This window comes from Pangasianodon hypophthalmus, chromosome 16 (assembly GCF_027358585.1).
Source record: "Pangasianodon hypophthalmus isolate fPanHyp1 chromosome 16, fPanHyp1.pri, whole genome shotgun sequence".
NCBI classification, from domain to species: Eukaryota; Metazoa; Chordata; class Actinopteri; order Siluriformes; family Pangasiidae; genus Pangasianodon; species Pangasianodon hypophthalmus.
Genome location: NC_069725.1, coordinates 20,819,860 through 20,847,849, shown reverse-complemented (window position 1 = coordinate 20,847,849; position 27,990 = coordinate 20,819,860). Strand labels below are relative to the sequence as shown.

The 27,990-nt window shown below is 40.7% G+C and overlaps 2 protein-coding genes and 1 long non-coding RNA gene across 12 annotated transcripts; 2 read left to right on the top strand and 1 right to left on the bottom strand.

Annotated features, from left to right (window-relative positions):
- The first annotated feature begins 6 nt into the window (after window positions 1-6).
- Window positions 7-20,640, top strand: agap2 (ArfGAP with GTPase domain, ankyrin repeat and PH domain 2). Of its 6 annotated transcripts, none has more exons than XM_026920368.3 (19): window positions 7-2,079; window positions 11,144-11,202; window positions 11,474-11,561; window positions 12,493-12,578; window positions 12,710-12,851; window positions 12,952-13,086; window positions 13,378-13,499; window positions 14,937-15,080; window positions 15,342-15,425; window positions 15,714-15,818; window positions 16,603-16,780; window positions 16,863-16,970; window positions 17,158-17,298; window positions 17,590-17,649; window positions 17,942-18,090; window positions 18,183-18,273; window positions 18,390-18,612; window positions 19,223-19,481; window positions 19,971-20,640. In XM_026920368.3, the coding sequence occupies exons 1-19, from the start codon at window positions 1,911-1,913 to the stop codon at window positions 20,175-20,177; spliced, it is 2,550 nt and encodes an 849-aa protein (XP_026776169.2). In that variant the 5' UTR covers window positions 7-1,910; the 3' UTR covers window positions 20,178-20,640. The 6 variants fall into 6 exon arrangements, with proteins under 6 accessions (XP_026776169.2, XP_026776170.2, XP_026776164.3 ...); XM_026920363.3 differs by lacking the exon at window positions 7-2,079 and adding an exon at window positions 6,728-8,739; XM_026920364.3 differs by lacking the exon at window positions 7-2,079 and adding an exon at window positions 6,733-8,739 and having other exon boundaries at window positions 17,161-17,298.
- On the bottom strand, window positions 19,726-22,679 carry LOC117599265 (uncharacterized). Of its 2 annotated transcripts, XR_004579728.2 has the most exons (3): window positions 22,575-22,679; window positions 21,858-21,954; window positions 19,726-20,212 (listed from the first exon to the last, which is right to left on the bottom strand). It is a non-coding gene; the product is annotated as an uncharacterized LOC117599265 (long non-coding RNA). The 2 variants fall into 2 exon arrangements; XR_008304133.1 differs by lacking the exon at window positions 22,575-22,679 and having other exon boundaries at window positions 21,858-21,993.
- Window positions 21,892-27,908, top strand: LOC113530420 (zinc finger and BTB domain-containing protein 39). Of its 4 annotated transcripts, none has more exons than XM_026920372.3 (3): window positions 21,892-22,031; window positions 23,854-25,390; window positions 25,961-27,908. In XM_026920372.3, exons 2-3 carry the CDS (start codon window positions 23,885-23,887, stop codon window positions 26,858-26,860), a joined length of 2,406 nt encoding a protein of 801 aa, XP_026776173.1. In that variant the 5' UTR covers window positions 21,892-22,031; window positions 23,854-23,884; the 3' UTR covers window positions 26,861-27,908. The 4 variants fall into 4 exon arrangements, with proteins under 4 accessions (XP_026776173.1, XP_026776171.1, XP_026776175.1 ...); XM_026920370.3 differs by having other exon boundaries at window positions 21,895-22,035; XM_026920374.3 differs by lacking the exon at window positions 21,892-22,031 and adding an exon at window positions 22,134-22,361.
- Window positions 27,909-27,990: the final 82 nt, after the last annotated feature.

The following is a 27,990-nucleotide window of genomic DNA, read 5'->3' as shown; positions in this document are numbered from 1 at the left end:
CACACTGTCTCTGCCATCGAGCAATCCATCATTTTTCTCCCACTGTCCTGTCAAAATAAATTTGCGCATGTATGAGCGCATGCATGATTAAACATTCATGATGTTCTCGAAACCTTCTACGGCGCATGCGTATTACAACATCCGGAACATATTCGATCCAATGCATCATTGCGCTATACAGGCTGCAGTGAGGACCTCTTGGATAAATCTGGAAGATTCCACCTTTCATAAATTACCATTTACTATATAGTAATGAGGAGACCTCGAATAATCACTTGGTATCCAGAAATAACGAGAAAGAATCTCAAAAGTGTGACACTGCATTGTGGGCAATGCTGCCTTCAAGGCCTGTTGCTGCGTATGTGTTGCCTTGTAAATCGCAATCTGCAAGTTGAAATAATTGGTTCGACGTGCGAAATGGAAAAAAATGGAAATCCTCCACAAAAGCGTATCTTTAATTTGCTCTGTCAGAGCACGTAAAGCTCATAGAAAGCTACTTCGCCTGTGCTTTTACAGTTACAGGCCTAAGTGTATATACATTGTTATGTATAATATTGTTGTTTTTCTACTTTAGTGAACTTCAAACAATCATGCAATATTCTGGACGGAAATTGCAGCACAGCAACAGCAGCACACAACAGCATGTACCTTAGCAACAAGCTAGCCAGTAGCCAATAGCGAGTTAGCAACAAGCTAACTAAAGCCAGGCGGCTAACATTAGTGATAACTGTAATGTTAGTGATAACTGTAATAACCTTTTCAAAACAGATTAGTATGGTCACTGTTATAGATTTAACCAAGTACTGTGTGTATATTAACCGACCTAAAGCCAATACTGCTATAAACTAATTTAAAAGTAGAGACACGGTACTTTACACTGGTCACTGACATCACTCTGTAAATGGGGAAGTTTCACGTTTATTTAAACAGGTGGTGTTGTGGCTTTGAGATGAAATATTCCTGTACATGCCTGAGTATAGACTGCACAAAAACAACCAAAACAAAACAACTGGACCTATTCTCAAAGCAATTCCTAAAAAAGGCTTCAAATATCATTCATTACAGGAAAACAGCCTGCAAGTGCCATGTCTTTTTGACACACACTTCAAATCACTAGTGCAGTAGCTAAAGTTCCAGTCAGGGAACCTGGAGGAAATGCACACAAACGTGGAGAGAACATGCAAAACAGTGCACAGACAGTAAAACAAACTCAAGATTGAAATGGGGACTCTGGAGCTTTGAGGCAGCACCACTATCTGCTGCACCACCACACTGCCTGATTCTCCATTTCTAAGGGAATATAACCTTTAAAGGATTTCCCCAGAGGGACAAACTAAAAAAAAAAACCTACGAGCGTATTTATAGGCAAACGGATTACATTTTCCAGTGTGTTTGTAATGAATGTCTTTACAAGGTTATTTTGTACCAGTGCATTTCAACCACCAAAGGCAATTGTAATGACAGAAATATTAATACAGTGTACATGTAAATCAGAGTTGATTTTAAGAAGTCCTTATTCTTCCTAAAATAATCTTTACCTTTTTGGCCTATAATGTGTATTTATTTGCCTACTAAATAAACTAAATAAGCACATTCTCTCGTCTGGGGAAACTGCTGAGAAAAAAAAAAGTACGCTTTGATGCGTTTTTCCTTTCAGTTGAAGTGAATTCACCGCAAAGTCCTGTTTGTGAGAACAGACTACGAGAGTACAAAGCTGTTTGAAATCAGGAAGTGAACTCAGATGCACACAGAGGAAATTCATGCAAGCTGAATTGCTTTTCTGCTGTACTTCATGTCTGACATTGAAATGACTTGCTGCTTCTGCTTATGAGAGAGAGTATGGGAAAAGAAGTTGAACGTACCAATGGGTTGCGGGGATAAATTTGGATGTTTTAGACAGACTCACCTGAATGAACATGCATAATTCAACTAAGGTGGCACATTCAAGTGCAATTCGGGCTGAAGTAAAGCGCCATGAAAGCCTACAGAACACCCTCAACAAAGTGTTGAAACAGCTGGAGAGGGTCGAGGACCAGCAGCTCAGGACTGGCCTGAAGGTTTACATCCACAGCGTGCAAGGTGAGTCCACCTGATGTTTATAAAAACAAATTTATACGGTGAGTCTGTTCTTTTTCATCCTACCTGCTAATCAGTTCCTGCAAGATGGCAAAGATTTGCTTGAGTGTCTGTAAATCAGGAAAGAAAAAGAACATCCCCAACGCTTATTTCTAAAGTCAAAAATATATCTAAGTAGGAATAAGCAGAGCATCACTGAGTTTGATGTAATGTAGAGGAGTATATGCTGAGACTTCAGTATCTGGGTCAAGTTGCCTTGCCTGTGCCTTTTTTAGGTAGGTGCTTCAGGTGTTTCTGTGCAGTCATATTTATTTTGCTCATTTCTTCTTCCCTGCATGTGTGGTGATTTAATAATGAAAATGTTATATTAAAAATGGAGATTGACTGAAATTAGAGTTGCCATAATTTGGAACATCTGGTGTCAGATTGCATTCTATCTATATTTAGTTGATGGTATATAGGGAGTATATCTTGCTTGCAGCCATTAGTCTGGAAGTCTGTGGATCAGTGTAATGTTGCATAAATGAGGAAATGCTGTCAATTAGTGTCTACACAGTACACACATACAAAAAATTCATGTTATCTTTCATCAGCCAGGATGTACCAAATGTAAAATTCCTACATAGTCTATTTCCAAGTGGTTCCAAACCTCAGTCTCAAAAGGCATGTGTTCACTGAGTAAAATGTCACTGTGACTCTAGGATTTAAATGGTGTTCATTTCACATTGTTGGTTTTCTTATGCAATCACCCAGCTGGAGTGTTTATGTTGACTTGATTATTTTTGCATAAAATACATCGGATGTTAAGTCTACTGTTAGTGTTAAGAGGAAAACGACGTAATGAGTCTGCTCGTCAGGGACAGAGTGAGGTGATCTCCCAGAAACCATGTGCCGGTAATGCAGTATTATCAGCCACATCACTTCCTGTGTGCACTGCAGGCTCACTACGGCTCATCAAGTAGAATTGCTTATCCATTACATTATTAGCTGATGGGTCCCTTCAGTCAACATACTTAATCACGCTTGTGGATATGAACGTTAAAAGGCTTGTGTTGCAAGATTATCTCTCACATGTAGTCTTGGTAGCAGGCTTTTGTATGGGCCCACTTCCTGTCTCGCTGCCCCAAAAGCCACTTCCTCTCCATCTCAGACGCCATCTGTCACGTCAAGTTTGCACTCTATATTTAAAATAAAATAAAGAAACAAAAATACATGACACCTTCTAATGTCACGTATAGTTTTTGTTGTTGTGTTTTTTAAACTCTGGTCTTATGCATTGTACTGTAGTTTTCACCAGACAAGAGACGGATGTCCAATACGGGGAAGGGTAATTTACATTTCAATTACACATTACCAGATACACACACGTTTGAAAGGGTCAAGCGGTCAAAGGATCCTGTGACAATGGTTAATTTGACTTTCATTTGGTCGTTCAGACCCACACACCATAATTCACTTCCTCCTCCGACTACTTCCTCTCCTATGTGTAATTACTGCTGTTCTAGCTGAAAACAGCATCAGACAGATTACAGCTGAAACACCATCTCTGCAGTGCACTTTTTCTTGATTTGAGGCATGCGGCCAACCTTGTCATACTTAATTGACTGGGATCACTGCTGGACTGAACACCAGCAGTGTGCCATTAATGATTAACACTTAATAAACATCTAAATGGTTGTTCAATACCATCCACAGATTGTAAAAAGAAGAAAGAAGCTACTAGCAATTAATAAAGAAAAAATTAATGGAGTGAAGTGCTACGGTAATCCTGGAGACAGAGGTGTTGCCATTCGAGAACGAGACATTTAAATAGTGCTTACTGCTATGAGACTGAAAGGGTGATTGAAGGAATATGATCTTTTTAGCAATGATTACTAAACACAAAGGACTGGAAGAATGCAAAATCTATAGTATTTTTCAACAAAACAGAGCAAAGTTAGAAATCAGACGTATAGACACAGTAGATCTGATTCTGATACAAGTCTAAATAACAGCTCTTAACATAAACTGCTATAAACACGTAGAATACAAGAATAATTTAAGCCCAGTACAAGCATTACTTAGATGTGAAGCACTGTGGAGTTTTACTGCTGAACTGTGGGCATCCACATGCTGATGTTTAGCATTCACTATGCATGTAGACTGTAAACCCCTCCTTGCCATGAGTCTGTGGTTATTTGCTGTAAGAATCAACTGGTATACACAAAACACACTTCCCATCAGCAAATAGCAAGACTGATTCAATAACCATGACCCAATTTCTTTAAGTAAAACAGAGGGTACTACATATCATACTAGCCTGTAGGCAAACTACAACCTCTCTTTCACTTTAGGGCAAAATGGTTGCCAAGGCTGCTTGCCAGCACAGACTAGTGTGTGTGCATGATTACAGGTTCTTTTTCTTTATCTGTTGTACTGTGAAATCAGGACTAGAAAATACTGAGAAAAATGACAGTGAAATCAGGAAGTGATGTACTGGGTTCACGTCATCATCCTGTGTAAGTATCGAATATGTGGAACTGGTTGATGTCACCTCACATTCTGTTGACTGACAATATGGAGGAGTTGAGATTGTGTGCATTTTGTGAATTGTTATTGAAATTAGTGGGAGTGTTTATATCTCTGGCCATAACACCATCTGAACTGTGTTAAGAGTATGCTCTGAAGGAGGAAGTAATGTACATATGGTATTTTTATGTGTCTGTAATCTGTCTTTAGTGACCACTAGTGAGTGTATTACCTCAGTAGCAAAGTTGCCAAATCTACCAAAACAAATCTGTTGTCACCAGACTCAGCCAATACCAAAACTTAAATAAAGGGTAGCCTGTATTAAGCCATCAGATGGCATTTTCTAATTAAACTGTCAGATGCTCAGATTGGTTGCTAAAAATCAGACTCACAGTGTCATTGGCTTTGTGGCATTTTGTATAGATATTGCTCAGCTAATAATTTACTCTGTTTTGTATGACTTCAATCACACAAACCACACACAACCACACAAGTGAAAAGATAAAGTAAAAATTGAACTAAAAGATGAGTTGCATTTTGTCAAAGTGTAGTCTTAGCTTCAAATACCCTGCCCACGGGATACAGAGTCTCTGATATCTTTTGTAATTTTCTGGCCACAAACATCAAAATGTTGAAGGCTGCTTTCTGACTGGCTCTACACACCTCTGTGAGCTGGTTTCCAGCAGGAAAATAAACTTTTGAAAACTACCACACAGTGAGCCTTTTGGAGCAAGATCTTGTCACCAGGTTAAAGGGAGTTCACAGAATCCCATTTAGTTTTCAAGAGTTTTGTTTCAAAATACTTGAGATAATGTCACGTACCAAGCACAGCAGATGTTAAGAATTATAACAAGAAGCACACATATGCAAAGAGACCTTGCTTGGCCAGTATGTATGTTTTTATATAGTGATTTAATTAACGTAATATAACATAATATATGCAAAACATCCAAGCCATTCATAAAAAAGCAACTTGTTATCTGTATCAGTAGCATGGCTGAACAGTACCACAATTCCATGTCAAAACCATGAACCTGGCAACTCTGGTGGCTACGCAATCTTTTGCCGTTTTCCGGGATGCATTGAGATGCATTAGCAATTTAATATGGCCTTATGTATTCAGTGGTCTGAGTGATCCTTAGAACAAGTGCATCTGACTTCATTCAAACCTGTGTTTATAGTTGTCTGTCACTCAAGAAGGATGTTAATACCAGGTCTGAATGGGGCTGTTCAGCTCTACAGTGTGAAAAAGGCTTACTTGTCAAGTGCTCTGAGCACAATAAGATATTTCTTATTGTGAAATGTTGCTATTAATGTCCTGCTGAAAGTGTTACACTTTTGCCCTCCTATGTTAAATCAGTAGTACTGTTTACTGATTTGTGAATATAGTGGAGACACAAAATCAACATTTTCATATACATCATATAGCCTACAATGCGTGACTGTCTAATAAGAATAAATTTTCACTTCTGCTTATATCCATGCTGCACACACGATATCTCTCCACAACAGTTCATAAAAAACTACATTAAAACTACATATTCTGCCAGCACAGTGCATTAATAACACAGAAGGTCAAGTGCAAAGATGCCACAAAGAACCCACTGTAATCCACTGCATTTTCTCTTTAGTGGAGAATCGATACTTTAGTAACTGAAAATGCTGATGAATTGAAGCAGTAATGATTAGTCCTATCCCAACCACCAAGTAGTCATTCAGTGGCAGCCACAAATCCTTAAAAGTATCTAACACATGCAGTAGGTGTCAACAAAAAAAGAGACCAGACTGGGCTGATGATAGAGATTAAATAGAGAGACTAGCCAGAGCCGGTGTAAGGAGGTGGAGTTTATGCTCCAGAATACCTTGGTAACAGGCTGCCTCAGCGTCTGGGAGGGGGTAGTGGGTGGATACCGCAGCTTGCAAACTACGCTCAACGATAAATGAAGCACAATGCTGCTGTTTGTATATAAAAAAAGACGTAGATGTTCTACTGATTTTGCTGTCTTGATTAGCTGCTTTTAGATTTTTTTCTCATTTGTTGATTAGTTTTTCTGTGACTCCGCCCCTTTGCTTCACCAGCATTTTATTGGCTTTCGTTCCTTGAAGTGGTGTGCCCGCCTCTTCCCACAGCACATCACTGCCTATCCCTTTTTCCAGTGATAGAGGGAGAGAGAGAGAGAAAGGATGGAGAGAGGGAGGAAGAGAGAGAAAGACGGGGAGGGGGGAATTTCTGTGGAAAGCAGAGGCTGTGCGCTGTCTGGCTGTTGACAAGGGCAGGCAGGCAGAGGGAGAGGAGAGAGATGGAGAGAGGAGCGAGGTTTTCCAGCTCTGATCTGTGGAGTGTGGGCACTAGGAAAAGCATAGGGATTTGAGAAATTCCTGTGCTCGAGGCAGATGACTGATCTAAGACTAAGTTTTTCTGGCACAAGGACCCCAAGGATGCACATTCATTTTGTGCACCAGGTACTTGACACTGAAGCCTGCTGTATTAATATCCATCCTGCTTGAAGCGCATGGCAGAAATCTCAGATCACAGGAAGCGTAATGGATAGACTGTCCGTGGAGAGCCTGGAATTGTTCTCTCTGGATTTACCCTAAGCTTCTCTCTCTCTGATCCATGTGTCAGGTAGTCTTCTTGCTTGCTTCACCTCTCTTTATCTCTACTGTCTGTCTAGCAATATCCACACTGTGGTGTATGGCTGCAAACAACATGCCTCAATCTACAGGCAAAAACAAGATGTAATTTTCCTGTCCATCACACTAGATGTCCATGTGTCATCAACCTGAAGGTTAGGAAGGTTGTGGTTGCAGTGTTCCAGTGTGCTCAAATGTCTTAAAACTGAAGAACAATCCCAATCACAGGGGAATGAAGATTCTGAGGTTTTAAGATATGTGGAAGACTAACAGTTAAGCTAACAAGCACAAAGGACATAAGTAGCTATTTGGTCCAGTCTACAGGAAAAACAACAATTCAAACCTTCTTCTCTCCTCCTCTAATGCTCATCAAAATGTCTTTCAATCTTTTTATCAGTTGGGATCAAAATAGAATATCTGATCACCACAGATCAGCTTAATCTATGTTTGTGTCTATGTGTCTACCCAACTTGGACCTCATGGAGCAAACTGGTGTATCACAGCATAAAACCACCTACCTCATCTCCCTAACCTTGGTGAAGGTGGAGACAACTGAAGATCATGGGATGGAAAAGGCCAGGCAAAGTGTGGAGGGGGCCACAAGTCAGGCCGGAGGAAAACAATTATCTCCAAATGCAGACTCAAGCTACAGGGATCTGAAACAACAGAAAAAAGAGGAGGTCATTGAGCCAGAAGCAAGGAAAGGTACCCAGCTCAAAACAGAACAGGAAATACTTCCATGCCCCAGGGACCATAAAGCACTTTTTACAGATGGTGCACAACCCAGTGACAGGCAAAAATCAATAACCTCATCCACTGCAGAAAACGGTGGGGCAAGAGAAGCCACAGGAGCATCTCACACATCTATATCCAAGGATGCAGCTGAACCAACCCAACCCCCAGGCACAAACGATGGTGTAGGACGTGTTAACAAGCGACCCGTTTCCCTTCTAAAGACACACAGTGGTGCCCTCAGTAGTCGTGAGTTAAGGGAGGCCAGAGACAGCATCCATGCTTCCTCTAAGAGCCTGGATCGTAAAGACAGCAGGACCAGGATCCAGTCCCCTGCCAGCCCTGCTCCCAGCACATTTAGAGCCTCCTGGGCTGTGTGTGAGGCCAAACCCAATCAGGAAGATCAGAAAGGAGGCACCAGGGTTAAAATGTCTACAGAAGCTGTGATAGCCATGCGGACCCAAAGCCCAAGAGCAGAGAGACTGAAGTCAGGGTCTACATCTCTTCCAGCTCCTGTCACTGTGGTTTCCAAGCCCCAGCGCAAAGGGAAGAGTCGTACCCTGGACAACAGTGACCTGAACTGCCTGTCTGAGGACCTTCTGAAAGGAAAAGGTGGTCAAATGACATCAGACTTCAGGACAGGTCAGTTGCAGGGGACCTCGACTCGTGACCGCAAAATGCTCAGATTTATTAGTGGCATTTTTACCAAGAGCACTCAAGTCCCATCAAGCGCTGGTATGGTACCCCAAGTTCCTAGCTCCTCACAGAAAGAATCCAGTGAAGATGAAGGTAGGAAAGCACCACCTCCACATCCATTCATGATTTCGATACTAGCAACTCTACGTGCATGCAAAAACACAGCACAGTGTATACTTGTTGCACACGTTCAATGAAAGGACACGTCGGCTTTCCGTATTTCCATAGGACAATTTGGCTTTTCCATATCTTTGGTACAGAGACAAATGCTAGATATGGGCAGGACCCAACAAACCATATAAAATTAATTTTGACTTGCTATATTTAAAAACTGTATATAGTATATAATTTATGGGACAATAACAGTCCTTCGTCTTTGAACTCATGAAACAGGAAACTGCTCACATTTAAGAAATTTAAATGTTACTTGTAGTAAAACCAGGAGCTGTGGCAGTAGATAAAGACATCTGAGTCTTTTCTACATTATCACCTTCCCCACTGTCCTTGTGCCTGATTCAGAACAATTGGAATGGCAAACAAATTTGACAATACCTGCCAAAGCCTGTGCAATTACAGACTAACACATCCTAATCCCATCTTTGATATCCCACCCACTGCCTGTTCTCATACCAAATATTTTTTTGTGGCAGCTTCTACTCTTTTCATACTGAAATCTCCAGTTTCATACCATGTCCTAATTTTTACTTCCTGATTTCTCTTTGCTTCTTTATTAACCAGTCCTTTTATTATTATTATTAAATAAAAGTGTTGAAATATAGCTAGTACTTTGAGCATCAAAAATTTTGATCTGGCAGACCATCAGTGAGATACTGTTAAAATCGGGAGTATGAAGAAAAAAAAAAAGCCTATTTAAAATGATTATGTACATTGAACTTTTTGAGAGTGTTAAATGATCATATAGTCAAATTTGTGGATAGCAAGTAGACTGCTTCAAAAGCCGCAACTTTTCTGATACGATTGTTTTTACGAGATTGTAAAATCACATCACGTAAGAACAAAGAATTTGACTGTTATCCTGAAATACATAAATATGGCTCAGTAATGTGTCAGTAAAGATGGGTCTGTGTTGTGTGTGTGGTCCATGAACTGTGTGCACTGATATGTGTGTGTAAGTGTGTGTCTGTGTGTAAACTCAACGCATGCGCGCACAAAAATATTTACGTATGTGTCCTCCGGGCGAGCTGACAGAGCAGCTGGAGGTGGGGTTGTCATGGCAACAGGCAGATGGAGCTGCCTGTTGTATGGCTGCATGATGCCTCTGAGAGAGTCCCCAGCCCAATGAATGAGAAAGAGCGGGGTTGTATGGGTGTGTGTGTGTGTGTGTGTGTGTGTATGGGGTAAGGGAGTCTTTTGAAAAGCATCCAAAAAGAGAGGAAATAAAAAAATGCAGGCTTTAGAATGTGACACATAGAGCATTCTTTTTCATCCAGGCGCTCCGGATACACGGCTGTATATAGAGGGCTTGGTGTCTGCATAAGGGTCTTACTGTCTGGCCCTGTCTCATAATGCCCTCAAAGACCAAGCTGAATTTGAGTGGGTGGGTTTTTTTTAAGAGGGGACATTCTCTGTATGTAAAGCACTGGTGTTTCACAGAGGAAGTGGTGGATAGTGGGTTTAGTAACCTCTCTTTATCTCAACCTTTTGCCCATGAGTAGAGACCAGACAGTGCATAAAGGCTTGAAGGTGTATCATCTCCCTTGTTTTGTAAGTCACAAATTATAGTGCCATGAGACAAAGCATCTCAGTTACCCCTTTACATGTCCATAGCAAGCCACAGCTGGGCAGTCATGGATGAGATGATCACAAGGAAGACAGCAGAATTCTCTATCAGTCACTGGTGACAGTGAAACAGCTGGGCTGAGCCAGTCTTCACAGAGAAAGGGAGAGAGACAGAGGGAGTATCTGTAGGATGAAAGCTGTTACTCATCTGGCCAAAAAGCCAAAAAAAGACTGTCTTTTTCTTCTGGTTTCTTTCATTCTTTTCTTTTTTTTTTTAAACCTTTGCAGTTCCAAAAATTATGGACATCTTACCTTAGTCTACATTAAGTGTAGACCTATGCCGAAGTTCAGATTTCAGGAGCTGATTTTAACCAATCTTGAAACTGTATGACATTTGAAAACAGAGAACATTATGTTTAGAGAAAACTGTGGATTCTAATGGAATGCAATCATTTGATCTGTTCTTCCATTATCCATTAGCTTTCTTTTAAACATTATTACATGTGGGTAAAGGATAATAGTTTTTAGGCTGCAATTAAGGTGAAATTTAACTTACTCTTATTTGTGTCTTAAATTGACTTTCGTCAAGACACGCAACATGTAGGTCTTATGTACACTTGCTTAAGATATGCTGCGTTGTGGATTCAGTACACTCAGACATCCTGCCAACTTTGAGCATTAGGTTATTACTAAATATGCCATGTATGCTTATTGTTTCAGTAAGTTTCAGTGTCTATGTCTTTTATTCTGTCTGCAGCTTCCTGTGCTAACAGTCAGGAATGGACCTTAAATCGTTCTATACCAGAGCTGAGACTGGTAAGATGACTTTATAATCATCACTGTAACACTGGTGATTCTTCTTGTGGTTCTTTTTGTTTATCTGACATTCTTGTGCTAAAAAATAATTATGAGCTTGCTAACACTATCTTAAAGACTAAAAAAAGAAACTCAATGTTAGGTCAATTTTATCGAGCAAGAAAATATTTTTGCTTCATGCTTCTGATACTGATAACTCTGAAGGAGAATTTCAATTGTCTTTTTGTTACAAATGAATACTCTTAGTTGATCTAAGTATATCTTCATACAGGGTGTGCTGGGTAGCATGCGGAGTGGAAAGTCTGCCCTGGTAAACAGGTTTATCACAGGAAGTTATCTTCCCCTTGAGTCACATGAAGGTAAGAAAGTACTACCAACCAATCGATTACATAAAGAGACTGCACATGAAACCAGTCGTGGTTAGCTAGGGTTAGGCTAGATTTTTTTTTTTTTTTTTTGTCCAGTAGTTCTCTGCACTATTAGTTTATTATCCAGTAATGATCTAAAGAGACTATAAACTTACAGTATTTATGGTTTCATTATTGTTAAGTTGCTGCAAATTGGTCAATTTATAAATATATATATATAAAACTGGATCTAAAGAACATGTAGCAACATGCTAATACTTCTTTTCTGCTCATAAGGTGCCTGTATGGGAGCCAGTGCCACATCAAGGAAACAGCAAATAACTAAATAATAAAAAAAACTAGTGTGCATTTCTACCAGTTTTCCATAATATAGTCATATATGTAGTCAGATGTGGACATTTAAAAATGATAACATTAAGGGTTTTACAAATTTCATCATCCTATGTCAAATCTTTTAGTGTCTATAAACAGCACAAAGATATCACCATAGACAACAAAATATGTGCAAAACAAAAATACAGGGGTGAAATGTTGGTGTAACGGGTAGTGTTGCTGTTTTACAGCCCCAGGGTCCCCGGTTCTAAAAACTGGTGCTAGGTGGCTACTCTAAATTGCCCCTAGGTGTGAAGGTGTGGCATCCCATCCAGGGTGCATTTCCACCTCAGGCCCAGTGTTCTTGGGATTTGTCTTGGTCACAAAATTATGGCATTCCCAAACCCATGACATCACCAGTTCTTGGATGCAGATCAGCAGTATTGAGGTGCTGAAACAAAACTACTATTGGCACAGAAAAGTGCAGAACAGTTGAAGGTCAGGCTATAGAAGACTTCAGAATCAGCAGTAGCACCTTGTTGGTGGAGAAACACATCTACAAGGCTGTTACTATCTAGCATATATTTCAGTTTCTCTTTTCCCCTTTTAGGTGGGAGATATAAGAAAGAGGTGTTGGTTGATGGTCAGAGTAACTTGTTACTGATTCGAGAGGAATCCAGCCTTCCCACTGCACAGGTTTTCAAGTGTTTTTTTTCTTTGTTCGTGTGCATCCTTTAAGCAAATTGTCTCCAAATAATAATTTTATGTGCACTCTAGCTCATGTAATCATACATCTTCCTGTATAATTGTCAAATATTGAATTATAGTTCAGCAACTGGGTAGATGCAGTTATCATGGTGTTTAGCCTGGAAAACGAGGCCAGCTTCCAAGATGTGTATAAGAACTTCAGTGAACTGGGAGCTCACCGCAACACTGCAGACATCCCGCTCATAGTAGTGGGCACACAAGGTACAGGATTTCAAAACCTTACCTTATGAAAGTTTTAATACGGACAAGAAGAAGCTTTGAGGTACTTACTGTCAAGGTGTCAATGTGCTTTTCTATCCAGATAAGATTAGCAGCACTAATGTTCGTGTTATTGAGGATAAGCGGGTACAACAGCTTTGTGCAGATGTGCGACGCTGTACCTATTATGAGACCTGTGCCACCTATGGACTGAACGTGGACCGAGTCTTCACTGAAGGTTAGGATCTCCTCAGAATAGTGAAATAAAATACTGGGGCTAGGACCAATTAAATTTCACCTTCAGGATTTTGGAAAACACACAAAATTATTTAAGGAAAATAATTCAAATAGATAGCCTGTTTGAAAGATCTCTGTTGAAATGAATTCAATGGGCATCCATTTATCTGGCTTATAAAGCAATCCCATGAGTGGGCTGAGCTGAAATTTAATCTCTAGTCCTTTTAGATCCACATTACTTCCATATCATAGTTCTATTTTTGATTCACTAATCCAACCATTCACCATGCAGTGTGCCAGAAGATAGTAGCAGGTAAGAAGCAAGCCAGCCATCTAGCATCCTGCAAGTCCCTACCCAACTCCCCCAGCCACTCTGGAGCCTCCACGCCTGTGTCTGCTCCATTATTAGGACAGGTACTATCATACAACTGTTAGACATTGTTTGAACACATGTATTTCATATCAGACTCATTGCGTGGTCTTGATGTGGGTACAGAGTAATCTGTACAGAATTAATTGGGTTCAATTGGTCACAGTGTTTAGCAATCTGGCAATGTCTGTCTTGCACAAAATGTCTGGCTTATCAGTGCCCTGATCTTTTAGGGCTGTATTCAGAGTTGAGTTATGCATGCTTAGTGCGGTGTTAATATCAAGTGTGCATATGTCTATTCAGGCCTCAGACGTAACTACAGACTATGCTATTCAGGCAGCTGTGCAGTAACTGCACATGTGGCCAGAGCTTGTCCAAAACAGAGGAGTGTCTCAATTCTGACCTTGGACTTATTTTTAAGCTTATATTTCTTCTGCCTAAGTTTGGAGAAGTATTTAGTTCAATGCCTCTGTCTCTGTCTCACAATATGTCATGCTGAAATTCTAAAATGTTAAATCAATTTAGCATCTCACGGCTTCATTAAGTTGACACAATTAACTGTTGGAGAATGATGTAAAAATAAAAATAAATCAAAAACAATAGGATATGCTGGATCAATTGCTATTTTTAAGCTGTTGAATAATGAGGGAGGAAGACATATTATTAATTTAAACCAAAATTGCAGTGATTATTAGATGTTTATCTGAATGCTTATAAATCTTCTCATTCATATATCGTATTCCTCTTTTCATTTTTCATTTTTAAATTGTTACACTGAATTACATTTGACAACAAATAAAAAGCATAATCTGCTTCTTCAGTCTGCATTTTCTATACTGTGAATTTTGGGGGTTAAAGGCAAGTGCTTGTATTTAAAGGCTGTGGTCTAGACACTATTTTATAAACCCTGCTTCCAACATTTCTATTTTTTCAGAAAATTCATACAAACTCTGAGATGTGAACTACACTAAGATCATTTAAATAATCTTAATGGGCCACACAGAATATTAGCATAACTACCTTAGTAAACAGTCTCTAGATGCGAGGAACTTTCCCCACATAAATAATGACTTAACTTTTGAACTTAAAAGAAATTCACCAACTCTGAATTCAGCCCTTAGTCATGGCAGAATATCTTGCATTTGTTGAATGCTTCAGTAAAATGGACACAAAAAAACTGTGCTGTGCAGACAAAAATCCCCATCTCCATAGCCAGATTATCCAGGGAATTCATTCATGTCTTCCATTCATTTCTGCTGTAAAAATCATTAATTATCACAAACGCAATTAAAGTTTTTAGTAGAATTTTTTCTAAAGAAAAAACAAATCTGTCAAAATGGGAGACTTTCTCACAATGGCAGCAATTTGAATGGCCCCATTCTTTCTGTGTTTGTCTGCTCGATCCCCTCATTCTGTATGTGTTCCATTTAACATCCCTCTATCTTTTCTGTCTCTCTCTGTGTGTCCTCCCCCTCTCTCAGGCCAGTAATGGGGGTCAGAGTAGTGATTATTCCTCCTCTTTGCCCTCCACCCCTGTGATAAGTCACAGAGAAATACGGGGAGTGGCAGGAGGAGAGGGAGGCTCTCAGCGAAATGTACCACGCCGCCGGACCTCCTTGTTCACGGTTAGTTCTTCAGTCTCAATAGCCTAAAAACCCAACACATTCAACCCAATATCAAAGAGGGATTGCTGGAGAGAGAAAGTAATTCTTAATATGCAAAAGAGGAGATATTAGGAGAGCTATCAGAAGTTTAATAACTTGAACATGACAGTGAAGAACCACTCTATCACTCACCTCATCTCTCACCTCATGCCATATTTTGTCTCTGTCTATCTGTATTTTTGTGCTTCGTCAATGCTTTATCTCACATGCCTGCCATTGTAGAACCGTCGTGGGAGCGATAGTGAGAGGAAAACTACGGACAGCAGAGCTGATGCAGGAGGCAGCAAACCAGTTATTATCAGACAGGTACGAAACATTATTTAAAACTGAGGCAAAAACACTTTTAACTATTTGAGAAATATCTACTGTAAATTGAAAGTGCCTGATCACACGGACCTGCTGTCATAAATATTGTGTAAATATTGAGTGATATAACAACTCGGCCATGTAGGTTCACATACAATTTCCATATTTTTTAAATTGTTGCCAGCTATGTATTTCATTCAAATGGTAACTGTTTTGGCTTTGGTTCAATTACAGATATTGACTGAATAAGCATCATCATAATGGTGAAATGTGTGTTTCGTCTGGCAGGGCACATTATGGAAACGCAGTGAACGCTCTCTGAACAAGGAGTGGAAGAAGAAGCTTGTCACACTCACCAACAACGGCATTCTCACGTACCATTCAAACATCAATGTGAGAACCACTGTCTTCTACTGATGGACAGAAGAAAAAAGGAGTAGTAAAAAAGTCCTCTGACCTGCCTTGGAAATCATGAGTTATTTTTTATGTCAGATGGCCTAGGAATTATAGATTACATGGAATATTGGAAGTTATTGGTTAGCAATACAGATATACAATATGGCCAAGTTTGTGGACACCTGACAATCACACCCATATGCTGTCACCCATATGTGGCAGCAGTGGGCCGTCCCCAAACTGCTGCCACAAAGCTGAAAGCACACAATTGTCTAGAATGTCTATGAATGCTGTAGCTTTAAGATTTCCCTTCACTGGAACTAAGGGGCCCAAACCTGTCCCAGCATGGCAATGCTTCTATGCATAAAATGAGGTCCATAAAGACATGGTTTGCCAGGTTGGTGTGGAAGAACTTGAGTGGCCTACACAGATTCCTGACCTGAACACCTCTGAGGTGAACTGGAATGCTGACTGTGTGCCAGGCCTTCTCATAAGACATCACATCATGGAGTAACAATAATGTGATGGAAGTTTAAAATGCAGAATTAATCCTTTAGCTCCAAACACCCTGTATTAATATTTTACTTCAAGAAATTTTAATGGACAAAATCCATCTGTAATTTCAGCTCGGCCACTTTCATTAGTCACTTGTAGCACACATTATTTTTGTCTTATAGTTGATACTTACATTGTCTAGCCCAAACTTAGGAAAAACAAAACATGAATACATATCTTAATATTTGAATCACATTGAGCAACTGGAGTGTGTGGCCGTTTGCAGGAATATAGGCAGAACACCCATGGTAAGGAAATGGAACTCCTGCGTGTAACTGTGAAAGTACCAGGAAAGCGTCTACACAGGGCAGCACCCCCAGCTGGCCCTGCTCCTGCCTCTACCCCTGCCCCTGGCGTCAATGGCCTTTCAAAAGACAAGCCAGCATCTGAAGGGGGAACCTCATGTGAGTAATGTGAGATGTTCTGTTTCTTTAGATATCATCTCAAACCAAAATCTTCACACAGAGTGTGACTTATGTTTTCCAGCAAATCTTCTGACTGTTGATGAGGCAGGTGGCTCTGTAATGTCATCTCACGATGACCAAAAAATCAAACGCTGTCCTTCATCCGTGTCCAATAAGGCAGTAAGCATGGGTACGTAATTAGGTTCTTAGAGTCTGCAAAAACAGCATTTCAATAAGCTACAACTAATACAACAATTCCTGAGTGAGCTTTTCAATGTGTAGAAACTCCATAAATCTAACATGTATTGATTCACTGAAGTCCATAAGATGTGACAACGGCTTGGTTTCTAGATGTTTAACCTCCTGCCTCCATCCAGCAGAATCAAACATTGAAGGGGTTATAAGCCCTTCTCTGGGAAAAGACCTCCCTCCATCGTCCCCCATGAGCGACAGGAAGAAGACCAAAAGGAAGAAAAGTATGAACGTCAAAGGAGATGCTGCAGCTAGCCAGGCTGATGGTGAGCACCACGAGAAGCACACGGAATGCTTAATAACCTCTCCAAATATGATTAGAAGATTATAAAAACAAGCTAATGATAATTCATTCTGAAAGGATTCCATTACTTGAAACCTGATGAATTTCCCTGCTTGTCCTATGCTCTTTGCCTCCTCTTCCTTGTGTCTGTGAAGATTTAACACAGTTAAACTGTTTTCTATGACTTATGTCTTCTCTTGCTTCTCTCCTTTTCTCTTCCCCTTCCCTCTTTCTTTGTCCTCTGCTGCCCTGGGCTAATTTCTTGCACTGCAAGCCAAGCGCAAAATGTGGAAATTGAAAAGCTTTGGTAGCTTGAGAAACATTAACAGAACAGGTAATAAGATGCAGTGTGGATGAGGTGTACAGTTGAACTCAGTGTGACTGGCTGTTGCTCTGCACTGTGTTGATGTTTTTCATCCCTCAGTCATGACGACACATCATTAGATTACTGCAAATGGATTGCACCACTACAGTCATCTTTCACTCTGTCTCTGTCCTTCTTTCTCTTCCTCTCTCTGGCTCATGTCACTATAATGAGAAAATAATATATTAATCTGAGGAGTTCAGTGAGTGTCTTCCATTGATTACTTCCTCTCTGGTAAATAAATATTGCCTGCTCCTTGCAGAGGAGGAGAACGCAGACTTTATCATCATATCAAGCACAGGACAGAGCTGGCACTTTGACACCCAGAATCAGGAGGACAGGGATGCCTGGGTGCAAGCCATTGAGAGCCAAATCCTTGCTTCTCTGCAACTGTGTGAAAGTAGAAATAAGGTTGGTTTGACCATGAATTGTAAACATCATCAGTTTCTTCAGATGACAGAAAATACTGATCTGACCAATGCATCTGTATATGTGTGGGCCAGCCTCGGAGAAGCAGCCAGAGTGAAGCTGTGGCACTACAAGCCATTCGCAATGCCAAAGGAAACGATCTGTGTGTGGATTGTGATGCACCATGTACGTTTCTTTTTTTTTTTGCTGTATCACCAAATCAGATGAATAATCCAACCATTGTGTACAGAGAGAGTGTCTAGTATACTCAAGAGATAATTTACTTCTCCCTATCCCACCAGATCCCACCTGGGCAAGTCTAAATTTGGGAGCACTGATTTGTATTGAGTGCTCAGGAATTCACAGGAATCTCGGGACACACTTGTCCCGAGTCCGTTCCTTGGACCTGGACGACTGGCCTAGTGAGCTCACCAAGGTGCTTATGGCAATAGGCAATCACATGGCCAACAGTACTTGGGAAAAATGTACACAAGGGCGCCAAAAGCCAACGCGTGAGGCGACAAGGTGAGCAGGACCTCTTGGTTTCTTTACAGTTAAAGGTATAGTAATTTACTGCAAATGATTCTTCTGATGCTGCTGTTCATAACCCAGGGCAAAACCATTTTAAAGCCCCAGGGAACCTAAAACTGTAATTGCATTCTAATTAGGTTAATGTTGGTCTTGTGGGAATCGCAGTTTCAGTACACAAAGTGTACTTAATTCATCAACAATAATTTGTCCAATGAATCCCCTCCAAGCTCATGTCACATGTGACTTTTAAGTAAAATTATGCTTTCTCATATCTAAGGCCTACTAGTGAGTAAAAAAGTGAAAGCAAAAACAAACCTACCTTTCAGTCAGCATCCATAACGCAGCCTATTTGGAGAATGATTTTTACAATCATTTTATATATATATATATATATATATATATATATATATATATATATATATATATATATGAACAGTATATTTAGTTGAGTAGTAGACAAAAAGCCTCACTGCCATCTACTGTTCCATTAAATGATAAAAAAAAAAAAAAAAACTGGAAATCTACAAAGCCTGTTCAAACACTCACAAAAGGTCTTCCCAGATAACATCCTTTCCCTGTGCCTTTTTTTTGGCGTTCAACCCAGAGAGCAGAGGGAGTCTTGGATCCGGGCTAAATATGAGCAGAAGGTGTTTGTGGCACCCTTGCCAACTCAGGACGAGAGCCCAGGTGAGGTGACATCATCACAGCTCCTCAGTGCCGTCACCAGCAAAGATCTTCCCAGGCTCCTGCTGCTCTTGGCCCACAGCACCAAGGAGCAGCTCAATGTTCCACTGCAGTCTCAGAGCCCCTTACATGCAGCCTGCCAACTTGGAGATGTGGTCATGACTCAGCTCCTAGTCTGGGTAAGGGTTTACAGACAGTGGGGATATAATGATAATAAAAATACACTCTCAGGTGCAGTAATAGCTGCTGATTGTTACATGAGTAATTTAAGGAGTCAAACAAGACGGGGCGTGTTATAGGAAACTAATCAGTGAAGGGTTGGTGTTATACAGCCCAACACAAATCTACTTAGCTCTCCAAAGTTGATTATTTTCCTATAATAGCGCATCCTGAAGCATTATATTCCTCTTATACCACAGCAACTTGAGAACAATCGCAACTGTTTATTTATTCAAGAATAACGCATCATACTTCTTATCTATTTATAGTTATGTTTAATGTTGTGGAATGTCTGAGAAACAACTTGCAAGTTATAGCAGCTATAAACAGTTATTACCTCACCAATCTCTTCCTCCCAATTTTTTCTCTCCAAAAAAATGGATGTTACTTTTTTTGTCATTTTGAATGATGGGTTTTTAAGTGTTTTTTTTGTCTGTTTCTCTGTGTAGTATGGTAGTGATGTGAAAGCAAAGAATCCTCAAGGCCAAACAGCTTTAATGCTGGCACAACAAGCTGGAAGCCAAGAGTGTGTGGATATTCTTCGCCAACATGGCTGCCCCAGCGAAACCTCACCCACTGCGCCCACTCCCATCCTCTCCCGCAAAAGTAGCATCACAAGTCTTGGACGTAACAATTCCAGGAGAAGGGTCTCATAACTTGGAAAGACTTCATGGACAGACAAAGATTCTTTCTGGGGAAAAAAACAACAGTTTTTATTTCATTTTGTTAAAAAGCTATGTACGTCTCTCTCTGTGGATGTTTTGCTCTGTCCTCATTCATATACGTACATTTAGGTTCCTCAGAGAAGGCAAAAAAATGTTCTTGTCAATGTATGAAATAAAATTACCAAGCCAGCTTGAAATCAAATACAGATACTGTTTCAACAAATCAAAAGCAATATAATACATGCTAATTATATATCTATTAAAGACAAATGTAGCCTAGAGAGCTTCTCCAAGCAATCTGAGCAGATGTATTCAACATTACTGTATGACTCATAAAACTGTTCCTCATAATAAGCAACATAAATGAGACCACTGTGTTTGTATGGGGAAAGAATAGTATTTGTCATTGTGCAACGTTTCTGAATACTAGAATTAATAAACTTAAATCTTTCAACTTTTTGTTAACTTTTTTTGGCTAACATTTTTTAGGTCTGAAAACCATATTTAAATTTAATTAATTTGTGGTTGTTTGAGTTTAACTAAGGTAAAGGGACATTTTTTATGCAAAGGCAATGTGTGGAATTGTATACTGTCATATGTACACTATTACATGTCATCAGAAACATCTTTGGATGAGTCAATATGTAGGTGCACCACAACCTAACCAAACTTCCCTACTGCATCTTGTGCAAAAATGTGGTTTGACCAAAACCTATCAATTTTATCAGCAAATTTGTCTGTGAACCTTTGTGTTGTATCCAGTCCCTAAAGGACTTTTGTTAATTATTGGCAATTTGTATATTTGACAACATTATGACTGAGGGTGGCACGGTGGTGGAGCGGGTAGCGCTGTCGTCACACAACTCGAGGGTTTGATCCAGAGTTCGGATTCATTTCATATATTCTCCCTGTGTCTGTGTGGGTTTCCTCCAGGTTCTCATGTTTTCTCCTACGTCCCAAAACAAGGTGTGAATGATTGTTTGAATGTGTGTGCGCTCCGGTTCCACTGTGACCCTGACCAGGAAAAAGTGGCTACTGAAGATGAATAGATGAATGAATGAATGAATGAATGAATAAATATGATCATATGACAGCATTTAATTGGACTCCTCTTATCTGTACCAGAGACTGATCATATTTTGGATGCAGAGTAGATTAAAGGTGGATTTTCCACATCTTCATTAAGTTTGACTTAATGATTAAGGTTAGACTTTTCTTTTTAGAGCAACTTTGCTTTCTTGACTTTTCCTAAGTTTCTTCTTTATTAAATTTCTTAAGATTAAATGATTATGACATGATGTCATGTAGGTGTATGGATTTTTTTTTTGGTGTACATGAAATTAAGATCTACAGCAGCACTGGTAGGAACTGTTTGATGGTAGGCCTATAGTTTTAGTCCTACTTCATGCTCTATTCTGCTGAGATTTCTTATATTTTCACGGTGCCACTCATCACAGCCAGGATGAAGGATGCACATTTTTTGAAGAACCATTAAAGTGAAGTGCTTTGTTGTCCCAAATATATCTCATTACACAGAACCCTACATTTTATTTTTAGAGTATATATGTGTTTGTTGTGAACCTTGCTACTTGGCTGGGTTAGCTAAATGCAGTTCTATGCAATTTTAAGAATGCTTGCAGTTTTCATAAGGAATGTAAACCATGCTCTCACATCTGGCTGCTCATTCCAGTTCAGTAGCCGGCAAGGGCTTTGGCTCAGTGTGTATTAGCCAGCTAGCCATCATGGTCCGGGAAGAAAGGAGCCTGAGCTGATAAAAACAACAACAACAACAATAACAACAACAACCTGGAATACTCTCCTCTGAAAACAAACTACCGCCACTCTGTGGGTAAACAGAAAATTTGTATTCTATATTTACAGATAGTAGTAAGCCAGTTAACATTAGCTAACACTGCTCAGCACAGGTCTACTACACTTGAATTTTAATGCTAAGCTAGCTTCCTAGCTAGCAGCTTAGCTTCTGGGTTGCTAAACTGGTGTCTAGCAGCCAGTGCATCATAGAGCTACCTTATACAGTGCTAACATGAGGCCAGGTTTCTAATTAGCTGACGTGACTTGGGTAGTTTGGCTGCTTTACTGTTTTTTTTCGTATTCAAAACAGCCTTTCTGTGATATTTTATTTTTTGTAATATACTTGAAAAAGTATAGCTACAGGTAAAACATTCTCCTTTGTTTGCTAGCTAGCTAGCTAACTTGCTGTGGGACGGTAGACTCGCTAGCTAGCTAACTAGCAAGCTATATTATGTTTATGAGATAGCGAACTGTTTTTTTCCCTTTTAAATATAAAACCATTAGCGTAATTTACAACATTTGGTTTCTAGTAAGCGTTTAACGTTTTGTTTTAATTACTTTCTTCGCGAAACCTACCTTTTTAAAAGTATATTAACATGTACTTTAATGTTAACGGGTGTTTTATTGTCAGATGCTTCTTGTGTCTGTGGTAAAAGTTTGTAGCTCATTCTAGTGTTTTTTTTTCCTCGTCGCGCGAGGAATTCAGATCACTGACAAGAGATGCTCGAGCACTGGTCACATCTTATTGGCTGTTACAGGTGGCTACCAAGGCTAGTTACTTCAGAAATGGCTGTGGTCCTCAGTTAAAAGGTTCTCACACTTTTTGGCCATTTTGTCATAGGTGTACTATAACCCTGAGTGAGGCTAGTAGATCATCTTTACCAGATGGTAAAAGCTGGTAGAAAGGAAACAGCTTCTGATTTACAGCTACTAATGCTACATAGTAGACAAGTTCATTCATTCATTCATTCACATTTAGTAAACACTTTATCCTGGTCAGGGTTGTGGTCGATTTGGCGCCTATCCCGGAGCGCCGAGCGTACAGGGCATGGCACAGGGACACATTAAATGGGATGTGAATCCATAATAGGGCACCATGCACACCTAAGTAGCAAGACTACCTATGGACAAGTTTTTGGGAGTTGGGATGAAATTGGAGAAGCAGAAGGAAAACCCACAGGGTGAACATGCACAGAAATTCCACACATGCAGTGGTTGAGATCGAACCAGGGTCTCTGGAGGTGTGAGGTGAGAAAGCTACTCACTGCACCACTGTGCCACCTTGTAATTTAAGAAAATAACACAACAGTAAGGCACTTAGAAAATCGCAAACATTTATTGATACATTTATTCAAGACAAAAGGATGCAGGAAAGTAACTTTCTGACTTGTAAAGATGGTCTATCAGCTTGACCGGCTTGGCCTGTGTTCTTGTATCTGGTCAGACCAAGTTTTCAGTAGGGTAATTGTTGTTACTCATCTGTTGTTATGTGTTTGAAAAGGGGCCGCCATTGACGAGAAATTATTTGGGTAGTGGACCAATTTCAACACAACAAGGGTTGAGTATTTTCCCTATTATAAGTTTTAGTATTTTCCCTGCTCCAATCACCCCTGATTCAACTACTCAGCATTTTAAACAGCTCTTTCTGAGTTGGAGTGTGTGTGTGTGTGTTAGATCAGGGAACTCACTAAAATATGCAGGACAGGAGACAATACTCCAGGAACAATTTGGGAAACTCTTTCTTAAGATAACATCTTCTGTTGCAGTTAAATTGATCATAAGATATGAACATTAGGAATTTTTAAACATGAAGCAAATTTTAATCTTACATGAGTTATCTCTGGATGTGTTGCAGTTGAACTGAGGTCAACGCCGCGCTGGCAGGCATGCGGATCCGGCTGCAGAGGTCAGGCCATGCGGCCCTGCTTCTATCCGAGCTCAACCGCTGCCGCCTGTCACGGCTCCTCTGCGACGTGGTTCTGCAGGTTGGAGGTCGATCCTTCCCTGCACATCGTGCCGTCCTTGCATGTGCAAGCTCTCACTTCAGCAGCCTGTTATCTAGGGGCCCGTATGGCCAGAGTGGGACTCCTCCCACGTTTTCTTTGGACTTCATCTCTGCAACCAACTTTGAGAAAGTGTTGACTTTCATTTACACGGGCGAGATCCTCACTGATCTGATAGATGTCGGTGTGCTGTACGAGTTGGCGGAACGACTGGGTGTCAGGGAATTGGTACGGGCTTGCCATGCCACTTTCCCAGATATGAAGAGCTCAGATGGAGATGTGGAAACGGACATGACCCCTGCTACCACCATACATGCCTCCATGTGCTCTTCATCCGTGGCATCCTGCTCTTCTCTGTCATCTCCTGCTGCTCCCACTCCTGTAGCACCTTCTCCTCTCCCTCAAAGCAGAGGAAACAGGGTAAGCCGCTCTCATGTGCCCCCCCTCTCACTCTCCCACTCGCCTAAAGCGGAGGATGGCTTTCAGCTACATCTGAGCTATAACCAGCTGGCAAAAAACAAACAGAGCTCATTGGATAACCACCACTCTCAGGCTTCCGAGATCCTCCCAGCTCTCACTTTGCAGCTTAAAACTGAACAGGAGGAAGAGAAAGTGGATGGGAACCACAGCTCAGAGGAGCAAGCCATCATTAATGGTAACAAACCAGCACTTCCTGAAGTGTGTTCCATTCCTGACTCATCAGCACAGGCTGGGGGGGAAACCTGCGCACCATCCTCCTCCTCTGGTGACCCACTGGATAGCCTGCAGCTTAGAGTTGTCGAAGGAGGTGTTGGACTTGGGGTTGGGGCAGTCAAAGATGACATTTTGTTTGGAGAGGAAGATGATGCAGAAAAAAGGAGCCTCCATGATGACCCTCCAGAGGATGGAGAGCAGTGGAGAGCACTGGCAGGGGATGTAATTGAACTGAGTGACGATGAAGAAAATTACATTGAAGAAGACGAAGACGACGAAGACTTGATGTGCATAGAGAATGGCGGAAGTGGTACCTTGGCAAATGAAGGCCAGTTGGCACCATCATCACAGCCCTGTAAAACCTGTGGAGTGTTGCTGCAAGCAGATAACAGTGTCTTACGTTCTCATGCAGAGACGCACCTGTCTGAGATGGGCAGCTGCCGGGTGTGCGGCACTTCTTTCCCTGACCGTGCGTCCAGCATTGCTCATGCCCTCACACACGTGGGCATCCTGTTGTTTTCCTGCGAGATATGTGAGTTGCAGTTCTGCACCGAGGCTGAACTGATCCGTCACAGGCGCCAGTCAGTGGCCCGATGCGTCCCCCAAATGCCAGAGCAATTTAACAATGCCACTCAGGGGCCTGGAGAGGAACTGCACTGTGCTGTATGCACTAAATCCATTCCTAAGGATTTAAAGGTTGGTGCTTTCATTTTGTTGTCTGAAGGTGGTTAAATGATTATCAAAAATGTTTGTGTTCCACTAATGAACTCTCACCAGCTCTAATTTATTTGTCCCATTATTCGTTTGCCTTTATTTTACCTGAGAATCACTTATCAATTCTGACAAGATTTTATGGGTTTAGGTGTTATACAATCCTTGAAATTTTGAACTTCATTCATATTCTTTAGTTGTGGCATTGAGTTGAACTAATCTAAAATTATACTGTACATTTGTATACTTCAGAAAACATAAATACTTGAAGAATGTATTGTGTGTGTGTTATAGACAGGCAATAATCAGTAGTTAAGGATTGTTCTGTTGACTCTAATGTTAAATACATCTGGTGACCTTCTGGGAGCAGCACCTGTCATATATATATGAAAATGTCATGGGAAGTGATTTCCTATTATGCGTGGGAATCTGGGCATTTTTCTAAAGAAAATTAATACATGCTAGGTTTGTATTGTAGTGCATGTTGTCCTTTTCTGTGTATATAATAATGATAAAATATGCCCTTCTTAATCTCTTAACTATATGTCCTTTCAGGCTGTCAGGGAGCATGTACATGGTCACGTGTGTTTGCGGACATTGCGCTGTGGTGTGTGCCAGTCAACCCAACCCACGCGATGTGCTCTTCTGTGGCACACGCTAACACACCTCCTTGTAATCCACTCCTGCCCACAGTGTGCCTGTCCCTTCCTGGAGCGGCCTCTACTTGACACACACTTAGCCATGCATGCTGAACAAGGGGGAGTAGGCAAAGAGGATGAAGGCAGTCAGGAGAGCAGTACAGAAGGACAGGGTGAGTTTCAGTGCTTCTTGTGTCCTCAGACTTTCCCTTCAGACGCAGCCTTCCACTACCACCTGAGCACGCACCCTAGTGAGCCCCATACATGGCCTGCCAAGCGCAAGGCAGACCAGCCACTGGAGTTTTCTTCCTCTTCTTCCTCCCCACTGGAGCCAGGGGTCATGGGAAAACTTGGTGGCCTAGGCTTTAATATGGGCACATTTATACCAGACAAAATGATTCAAGCTGGTATGCCATTTCCTGCTGGACTTTTACAGAATGGCAGCTCTTCTGGTTGCCCTCAAACGGGTGCAGTTCTGAAACAGAAGTGGTACCGCTGCAGGTATTGCGGCAAGCGTTTCGCACACTCCGGCGAGTTCACCTACCACCTTCGCATCCACACAGGAGAGAAGCCATACCAGTGCAAGGTGTGCCTGCGCTTTTTCCGTGGCCGCTCCACCATGATCTGCCACTTGAAGACACACGCTGGTGCTTTGATGTACCGCTGCACTGTGTGCGGCCTGTACTTCTCAACGCTGAAGATGGTCTCGTCACACATGGAACTCCACAAGGACCACCTACCTCCTGACTTCAATATAGAGGAGACATTCATGTACAACGACCACTCCAAAGAGCCGGTCCCTAATCTGGACACCTGAAATTTATACTCATGTGCCTCAATACTTATCTTGCTCATTATCTGTGACCATTGTGGAGGACCAAGTAGAAGTAGGATGCTATTAAATGTTTTATGTCATAGACTGGAGATTGAAGTAGGTACTGTTATTGCATTGCCACTTGGTGGCAGCATTTATGTATTTAGGGCGCACTGACTGTTCATGTGGATGTGAGGTTTGGTTATTAGTTTAGGATTACCTCTTGATGTTCTTCCTTCTACTCATTCTGTAATTAATATAAGCTAAATGTATATATTCTAGAGTGTTACAACAGCATACTGTATCACCAGTAAATATGGTAGTGTAAATGGGCATTGTAGAAGAAATGGAAGATTCAGTAAGCGGACAAATGAGGCAAGATACAAGACTGTGCTCTGCTTTGTTGCCCTCATACAGAGGGTAATTTTTTAGAGTTGTGTTTTACTTGGTTATTTATTTTTACACTTTATTTTATTCATTATTCATTCATTATTCACTCCTTTTTTATGTTGTGTTTGAATTCAGCACAAAGTGCTCATTTATTTGTTATGTATTAAGATGGTATCAAGCAAGGGCGAAAATAAAGCAGTCATATCCATCAAATCATAGCGTAAACGTAGAGTAAGGAATAAATCATGTGTAGTCAGTATAGTTCTGTCATCTTTTTACAAGATTCCCCAGTGTTCACCTTTATTATATCATATTTTACTGATAATTGGATTGAAATAGTTTGTGTATCCTTAAAGCAGCAGGAATAAGTAGCATTTTTAATGTTACACACTGGTGACTGGTGTAGTCAGCAATTCCAGTGTCAGGACCAGCAGCAAGTTCATCAGTAATATCTCTTTGAGAAGTGTAAAAATGGTACCTATTGCCTATTTAAATGGGCTAATTCCACAATGTGTAATATTTTTTTAATGTGAAAGCAGTACCTTATCATACAATTTAAGATCTATAACTATTTATTTATTTATAGCTTTTTATGTTGATATATTATATTTTGTAAGGAGTGTTTTCATTATAAATAGGAGCATATTACTTTGTTCTCAACTGTATTTGTTTCGTATGTGTGATTAAAATTGATCTGGCAAACATACACAAGTGTTGCAGTGTGATGGCAATCTTCTCAGCCT

Coding starts and splice junctions, on each gene's coding strand:
- agap2 (XM_026920363.3), top strand. CDS start 7,662: ATGTTTGTGTCTATGTGTCTACCCAACTTGGACCTCATGGAGCAAACT. Junction 13,500..14,936: donor CTGCTCCATTATTAGGACAG/GTACTATCATAC, acceptor CCCCTCTCTCAG/GCCAGTAATGGGGGTCAGAG. Junction 18,274..18,389: donor TGTGGATTGTGATGCACCAT/GTACGTTTCTTT, acceptor CTATCCCACCAG/ATCCCACCTGGGCAAGTCTA.
- LOC113530420 (XM_026920372.3), top strand. CDS start 23,885: ATGCGGATCCGGCTGCAGAGGTCAGGCCATGCGGCCCTGCTTCTATCC. Junction 25,391..25,960: donor CCATTCCTAAGGATTTAAAG/GTTGGTGCTTTC, acceptor ATGTCCTTTCAG/GCTGTCAGGGAGCATGTACA.